The sequence below is a fragment of the Jatropha curcas genome, chromosome 3 (assembly GCF_041381405.1).
Source record: "Jatropha curcas cultivar XTBG-Jc1 chromosome 3, XTBG_Jcur_1.0, whole genome shotgun sequence".
Lineage (NCBI taxonomy): Eukaryota > Viridiplantae > Streptophyta > Magnoliopsida > Malpighiales > Euphorbiaceae > Jatropha > Jatropha curcas.
In genome coordinates this window covers 28,241,626-28,249,902 of record NC_143153.1, presented here as the reverse complement: position 1 = coordinate 28,249,902, position 8,277 = coordinate 28,241,626, and the positions used below count along the sequence as shown (strand labels likewise).

At 27.7% G+C, this 8,277-nt stretch overlaps 1 protein-coding gene and 3 non-coding genes across 5 annotated transcripts; all 4 read right to left on the bottom strand.

Moving 5' to 3' along the window:
- Window positions 1–4,269: 4,269 nt before the first annotated feature.
- On the bottom strand, window positions 4,270–7,791 carry LOC105641670 (CURVATURE THYLAKOID 1D-like protein). 2 transcript variants are annotated; one of them, XM_012226257.4, is made up of 5 exons: window positions 7,549–7,791; window positions 7,226–7,425; window positions 4,823–4,927; window positions 4,643–4,714; window positions 4,270–4,558 (listed from the first exon to the last, which is right to left on the bottom strand). In XM_012226257.4, the coding sequence occupies exons 1-5, from the start codon at window positions 7,670–7,672 to the stop codon at window positions 4,487–4,489; spliced, it is 573 nt and encodes a 190-aa protein (XP_012081647.1). In that variant the 5' UTR covers window positions 7,673–7,791; the 3' UTR covers window positions 4,270–4,486. The 2 variants fall into 2 exon arrangements, with proteins under 2 accessions (XP_012081647.1, XP_012081646.1); XM_012226256.4 differs by having other exon boundaries at window positions 7,531–7,788.
- LOC119371501 (small nucleolar RNA snoR128) lies at window positions 5,450–5,529 on the bottom strand. Its single transcript, XR_005179124.1, has one exon. It is a non-coding gene; the product is annotated as a small nucleolar RNA snoR128 (small nucleolar RNA).
- Window positions 5,712–5,795, bottom strand: LOC119371503 (small nucleolar RNA snoR128). The gene has a single exon (XR_005179126.1). It is a non-coding gene; the product is annotated as a small nucleolar RNA snoR128 (small nucleolar RNA).
- Window positions 7,021–7,115, bottom strand: LOC119371502 (small nucleolar RNA snoR128). Its single transcript, XR_005179125.1, has one exon. It is a non-coding gene; the product is annotated as a small nucleolar RNA snoR128 (small nucleolar RNA).
- Window positions 7,792–8,277: the final 486 nt, after the last annotated feature.

Sequence of the window (8,277 nt, the reverse complement as noted above, 5' to 3'; positions counted from 1 at the left end):
TAATTATGGAAAATATATGGAGAAAAGGTATTTCTTTTGTTTGGGAAAGAGGAGAAAAATATTTGAGGAAATAATATTCACTTATTTTTCATTCGGATCTACATGTTTTGAATCTCTCCAAATTAGAGAGAAAATAACGGAGAAGAGTAGAAATTTTACTCTTTTTTATTAAATTATTTAAATACCTCAAATTAATTAATAAATTTAACATTTTCTTACATACTTCATGTTTTAAGCGAGGATATAATTATTAATTTTTTCATAATAATATTTGTTTTCATCTTTTCCCTTTCCAAATAAAGAAAAATAATTTTTGTCCTTCGTTATATCCTAACATAAATATGGATAATAAATAGAAAGAAAATTGTCGATTCTTCGTTACTTTTCTCTAATATCTTTATTCATCTCCTTTTAGAACGAAGGGTTAGTTTTAAATCCATGACTTTGCAAATAAAATTCACTTAAACATGCATTATATTTCTATTGATATTGGTACAATATTATACTATTATCATTATTGTAGAGACATGGATATAATCGTTACTCTTTCCATATCACTTTAACAATAACATTTCATTGTTTCACAATAATTAAAAAAATTAGAAAATGTTAATTTTATAAAATACATAGTAAAATGTCTAAATTATGCTTTTTAAAATTAAAAACTCTACGATTAATTTTACTACAAAACAAATGCTAATTTATGATTAGAGTAGTATTTTTATTTTATTTTTTCATGCTTTGATATAATGAAATACCTTTAGTTATATATGTATGCAGTGAAAGAAAAATAAATATAAAGAAGAAATTTACACATAATAAATACAGATAAAATTAAAAAATATATATATTAATATACTCTAATTTTCTTTAATCTTACGTAGTACGGGATATTGGTAGTTAACATAGTTGAACAAGAAAAACAAAATAAGTAAAAGGACATTAACTATTTTCTGTTTGGAATTTGAGGTTGAAAATGCCGTAATTAACGGTGGTAATCAGCATGATTCTGGGACCCACATTGATTACGTGTCAAAGGCAGTAGCGACAGCAGCTTTCTGTCCTCAGTGCTGACTGCCTGACTGGGAGTGTGCTGTATCCAGACTTAAAAAGTTGGAATATTTTTATTTTAATAATTGTTCTCTTTTGACGAATGCTTCGCCTTGAAGAAACAAAGAGACGGGCTAACGCTTTGTTTGGTTATGATTTTTTTTTTTTTTTTTTTACAAGTTTTGGAGAGTCCAAATAATTTCCGACTTTTTTTTTCTTGTTGTTTTCTGGAATCAATTTCTCTATTGCTCGCAACAAGAAATTTTGAGGCTAATTACTGGAAAAATAACACTAATGCCAAACAATTCTGAATTTGTTATTCAAACATCCAAACAATGCCCTAATGAAAGCCTAATAAATAGAATAAATGAGACTGCGAGCCGCTTGATCTAATGGCATACACCGACCTTCTGGAAAGCGGGAACATAAAATATAATACTCTCCAAATATCAAAAGAATAATTAATCCTGGAGGTGAACTATAACCTTCTTGTTTTTGTTCGTTTAGCAGTAAAAGTAGGTCCCACGAACTTGAAGTGAATTGGCAATTTTTCTTTTATTTTTACACGTATTATAAACGCAGCTGCATGTATTTTGTAGAATATTGTGGTTCTTATATATATATATATATATATATATATATATATATATATAATCTAGATTATAGAATTTATATGTTTTTTTAGTTTTTTTTTCAGTAACAGTAAATTATATTAAAATTAAAATATACCAAGACTTCTTTTTATAATTATCTACCAAAATATGTATTGGTTAATTGTTGTTCCATATAAATACTTATAATGAGTATCTTTCTCTAAATTTATACATTATTAGAATTTTTTTTTTATTTTCTAATTAAATTTTAAGAACTATTAATTTAACGTATAATAAATGTACTTATGATTTTAATAAAATCACATGCTAATTGGAATTTGGATGAATTAGATGTATAATTTACAATAAAACTTTACTATTTTTTGATATAAAATTTATATATCTAGGTTTTCAAATACTATTAATTTGACAAAAAAATAAAATAAATGATAAAATTGAGGATTTTTAATTATGTGTTTTAAAACTCTTACTTTTAGTTTTTTACTAACATATTTTATACATTGAATATTTGTATGAAAATATAAAATTATTCATATATACTTATCATTCTTTTTTTTTGTATATAATCGAAAAGAAAATTATTTAAATTTAAAAAAAAATTGTAAAACTTAATTCATCACATTTAAGAATAGAGAAAGTCTTTACAATATAGAAAGGCATTTTAATTTCATTTTTTAAATTTTTATCTTCATTAAACATAATTTTAATTAAAAAATTTCAATGGTAGATCCGTATAAAAGAATGGTTTAATAATTTTTTAAAGACAAGGTTTTATCAACTCTATTTTCAATTTTTTATTTTTTATTAAACTGATTTCCATCGCGTGTCCAATTTTTACAATTACTCTTTTTACGTTAATGATTAAGTAATTTTTTAAAAAAATTATCTCCAATTTTAATTTTATAAATTGGGAAAAATAAATGTATAATTCAATTTACATAATCTACTGCTTAGAAATTAAGCCAACAAGTTATGTGAATGTGAGTATTATTTATTTAGTTATTTCAATTTAACTGTTATTATTAAATTTGATTCATAAAAAAAATTTAATTATTCATCCGAACTTTAATTTTTTAATTATTAATGAATTAAATTATTTTTTCAATTGACTTTTCTTTTTTTTTTAAATTAAAAATAATTTACGGCAGCATTGCGGGTGTATCCACTTCTAATTGTCTTGAATGTATCCATACCCAATCTTATGAACCAAATTAAAAATTTTTTTCTATTTTATTGGTCAGGATCACATATTTAAGATGCTTTGAACAAGTCGCATTGATACTGGAAGCATAAATTTAATTGAGAAGAATTACATTTTTTGTTAACATAAAAAATAAATTCTATCCTTATGTATAATAATCTTTATTCTACTAAATTCTATCCTTATGTAATAATAATCTTTATTCTGATAACATCAAATTTGTTAATAGTGATTCACAATAACAAAATGCGTATAAAAGGTCAAATTTAGACGCATTTTTTTTTCTGTATCTCATTATTTTTTCAATTCCATAAAATTTTGTGAAATTCATTTGGAAATCTAAAATGTTGTGTTTGGAATGAAAATTTTCAAACCAATGACTTTTTTTTTTTTTTTTTTTTTTTTAAAGTCTTGTAATAACGTTAGTTGTTATTACTGTGAAACTATAAAAATCGAGTACCAACAATTGTTTTCAAATGCAATTAATTACTTAATATTTTTTAGTTTCCAAATTAATTACTTAAATCAACAAAATTTTTTACATCAATTAAAAATAATTATCATAATAAATGTTATTAATTATATAATTAATTAATTAGCATGAAATATTAGTATACTTATTTATATGAAATTTATTATTTATATTTTAATAAAAAAATAACAAGTTATCATATTGTACATAATAAATATAACTGATGTTTGTAATTTATTTTTGGAAAATTATTGTGTCAAGCGTGTTATAAAATATAAAGACAAATGAATTTTCATTTAAAAATTTATTCCAAATATAATTTTGTGGATTTTAATTAAATCATTTATTTTAAATTGTAACATATCAAATATGACAAATTTCATTTGCAAATGAACTCGTTCTACTTAAAATTCATTTACAAATGAATTCTACTGTCATAATTCATTAGTTAAATTCACCAACTTTGAAAACTACCTTTCTTTTTTAATAAAAATACTTATTTATAAATTGCTTAAATTGTGAAATTCACGAAAAACATACCGTCATTCAATTTCATCATCAGACATGTCAATCGTCCCAGCTAGAAAGTGGTGGCTAATGCGCAGATCAGCTACAATCAGAGGATACCTGAATTGAGTTAGTTTGGAAATAGAGGTAGACTTCTTTGGTTTTTCCCTTTTTTCTGGAATTAGAGATAGACTTTGACGATAAACTTAATACATCAACTATTATGCCAACAAATTAATTGAAAATAATACTCATTTTCATATTAATTAAAATGACAAGAACATATTTGGGCTTTAACTTGTTGAGCTAATCAATTTAGCCCTAATCCGCTGTAACATTCTTTCCCAAAACTTGCAACAAATCTGATTCGAGTCCCAGAAGACTGTAAAACTAATGCAGCTGAAGGCAATATATAGAATATCGCATACATATAAAATTTATATTCATTTCAATCATGGAAAAGAGACATGTTGTCTATTTATTGACATTAGTCATTAACTACTGAAACCTAAATATCGACAAATAACGCATATCTAACTATCATTCAACCAAGTATAGCACACCAAAATTATGGCAAGATATATATATATATATATATATATATATATATATATAGGGAGATATATGTATATGTCTTGCACATCAATCATCGCTTGGGCCAAAAACCTCTTGCTTAAGCTCTTCTATTTTAGCAACCAACTCATCCCGATTTTTCTGCAAAAAAACATGATCACTCTTGGTCAGTATTTCTATTAGTAGTAAATTTTGTCAAGTTCAATTTGCTCTGAGATGACTCACCTTAAACAGTAAATAACGGCTAGTGAACCAGAAGGTGTAGCCAAGACCCACAACTTCCAATAACTTAGGAAACTGAATTCATAGAAAACAAAATCATGTTCAATAAAAGATAATATACAACACCATTCACAATTTTATAAAACCCGAGTCAAAAAAAAAAAAATGTATATGGATATTTACCAATGGAATAGAATCAATAGCACCAACAACAGCTGATGCTAACCACACTGCGACAATGGCACCGCCACCGTACAACAAAATAGAATAGGTATCTTCAGAGTCAAACTGCAAATTTAACAAGCACGTGTTCAATATAACAAAAGCTGACAAACTTAGAAGTTTGATGTGTGACTGAAAACTATAGGTTTTGATGTGATATGACTATGAAGATACTGTCATATGAGAAGGATTTTGTCTTGTTCAAATTCAAATAACTAATTCTTTTGCTTTCCAATACAGTTAAAAGACTTCTCCATCCATAAGGACCCATATAAATATCCTTAATATCATTAGGAATGGAGTTAAAAAAAATCCAAAGAGCTCAAAAGCTAAAATCCAAAGACTCAATATGGACCGACTCTGAATGGGATTGTCCTTTCTTTTTTTTTTTTTTTTTTTTGGTAGAAATGGGATTGTCCTTTAACATTCCACACAAGCAATAAAAAATTTTAGAAATTTATACAAAAACATTTTGATAATGAGATAAATAATCAATGCAAGATTTAGAATTAGTAAGAAAATATATTAAATGGTGAAGTTGAAAGTAATCCTTTTCTTGGAGAAAAAAAAAAAAGGCAAAGATGTGTGTTGCTCAGGTAACCGCTCAGGATGAAATTTCATCAAGTATCACACTAACTTTCGCAACATTTTGGTACTCATCATAGCAACCATTTTGAGGCAGTCTTGTAATGCAAAGATTGGGAATTCAAAAAGTTTTATGGCAAAAAAAAAAAAGGAAAAAAAAAAAAGAAGCAAGAGAATTATAGAATGAGAAGCAAAAATATAAAAAAGACAGAAAACATGTAAGCAGACTCAAAACCGCATGAAAATTAGATTATCTGACCAAGTGGTGCTCAGGTAACCGCTCAGGATTGCATTTCATCAAGCAATTATTATGCAAACTTTCATGAGTTTCTGCTACTCATCATAGCAACCAATATCCATTAAAAATTCATGCATGCGAAAAGAATGAACTTCATTTCATCCATAATCACTGAACTCTGCACTAACTTCGGGCTCTAAACTGAACTCTGCACTAACTTGGGCTCTAAACTGAACTCTGCACCAACTTCGGTCTCTAAATTTCAATTTATATCAGCGACTCACTGAACATTTTTGTAGGCATTTGTGCAAAAGCTTTGATATACTAAGAGAGAATCTATATTTAATTATAGAACCATGAAGGACAAATGTAACTTGGTTATCATATCAAGTTATTTCTATGAAATCCTTTTTGATCCTCTATTCTATTGACATAAAAGGTTAAAGTAATTTTGCTGATACAAATTGATAATTTAGTGACCGTGCTAAAAAAAGCAGAAAGTTCAGCAACCATAGTTGAAATAAGCCACATAAAAGATCATCAAAATGTTAACACCACATTGAAAAGAAAAAAAAAATAATAAAGCATATAGAATCGACAAGGCCAATCAGCCATTCTGACGAGTGAACCATATAATCACCATCATTGTCTTTTACTATTAGAAGCTATTTATGAGAGCGCATGTATGCGCACATGTGAAGTGAGAGAGAGGGCAAAAGCAATTTACAACATACATAAATATTACCATAAGACATACAATTCCCTAATCTTAGTGTACTATGGTTAGTTACAATTGTGACAAAATGACAACAATTAGTACTGGTACAACAGTAAAGAGAATCATGGAAAAACATTTAAAGATAAAATCTTTTTTAGGACTTAACCAGAGCAAATGGAGGACCATCAGAAAAGGGTAAAAGAGGGGAAAGAGGACTAAACAACAAATATAAGAAGTTGCAAAAGCAGATAAGAACAATTGAACTCTTAAAAGAATTCAATTCGTTCAAACTATCTTCACGGAAAACAATGACCGATTGAATTAGAGGAAAATGTAAAAGTTTAATTACAAAACAAATAACTAAAATAGAAGCCAAGAACAATTACATTATGAAAATAATCACAAAACTAAAACCTGTATACTTTTTCAATTGTTCTATCATCCTCCAGTGTTTAATGATTTATGAATACTGAAAAAGATTAAGAATTTCAAACAAAATACCAATACTGTTGTGTTTCTAGCTCTAAAAATAATCAAAGGTGAGAAATGGAAATTTAAGAAAATAAAAGTTTCAGCAAGGCCATTAAAAGAAATACTTGAACTGTAAAACATAAAATGTTGCTCAGGTAACCGCTCAGGATCGACATACACGTCGAAGTTTCATCGAGCAATCAAAATACGCTTTCTACTAATTCATAGCATCATCTTAGCAACTAACTATTCATTTCTATGCACCAATTTTTTTTTAAGCAATTAAGCATATAAAATACAGACTATTGAAGGCATAAAAAAAAAAAAAGCGAATTCAAGTCTGAAAACAAACCTTAAAGTTCAGGTTAGCCAAAAAATCATTTACTTGCTCATCAACTGGAGAATCCTCCTTAGGCAGAGGTTCAGTTGATATGCTTTCGTTATACACTTTCTTTTCACTAGGAGATTCAACCTCCACGGCTACTGCACTATCACGTTCTCCGGTAGCAAAGGTCGAAGTTTCCTCAATTGCCCTTGCCACTGATAGAAATCCTGATAAAGTAAAGCAAAGGCAGTAAAGACAAAGAAATCTAAAATTTCTTTCTATAACACAAAATCCAAAAATGACAAAGGAAAACCTAGGGTTCCGTTTCGTACGGGAGTGGAGGCTGCCACCTTGAATGGAGCGAGGGAATTGGGCTTGCCGGAAAGCGACGGAAGTCTTAGAACGGAGGAGACTAGGGTTTGCGGCGAAAATTTTGGGGAGATTTGAAATGGATTGAGTAGTGCACAGCTCCATTTTGAGGAGGCTGGTTGAGAGGTGTTCAAGCAGTGCTTGCTCAAGAAGTGATATAAAGGCTTTAAATTGAAGACAAGTCTGCTTCGAAATGGACTGTGTTGCTAGGGTTTTCTGTTCCTCCCGTTTTTCTAGGACGGAGTTGAATTTACACTTCTCTCCTTTAATAACGCTAATTAATCTGTTTTTCTTTAATCATTAATTAATTGAAATTGGTTACTACAATTAGGGATAATTAATATTTTATCTCTGTATTTTGTTATAATTAACTACTATTTATTTTAAAATAAAAGAATAACATAATTATTGTTGATAAATTTGAAAATAAAATAATAATTATTTTCAAAATTTTAATAAAAATATAAAATATAAAAATAATAGATGGAATCAAATATTAAAAATAAAATCACTTTTTTTTTTTTAATATACAGGCGAGGCTAGTCTCGAATGTGCTCAGTTGGGCTCCCCTTCATCGAAATTTGGATGCTTACTGCTCAAGTAGTTAGCAGGCTACTCTATTATTTGGACTTGAAGTCCAATCCAAGGTATAAAAAGGCGTGTGGATCATGGGGCACTCTTAAAGATTGGATTCCTCAAAAAAATAAAAA

What these genes read in the sequence shown, in the direction of transcription:
- LOC105641670 (XM_012226256.4), bottom strand. Translation starts at nt 7,672, where the DNA reads ATGGAGCTGTGCACTACTCAATCCATTTCAAATCTCCCCAAAATTTTC. An exon ending in TGGCTAACCTGAACTTTAAG is followed by an intron (nt 4,928 to 7,225) that starts GTTTGTTTTCAG and finishes TTAAATTTGCAG; the next exon opens with TTTGACTCTGAAGATACCTA. An exon ending in CTATTGATTCTATTCCATTG is followed by an intron (nt 4,715 to 4,822) that starts GTAAATATCCAT and finishes CTATGAATTCAG; the next exon opens with TTTCCTAAGTTATTGGAAGT.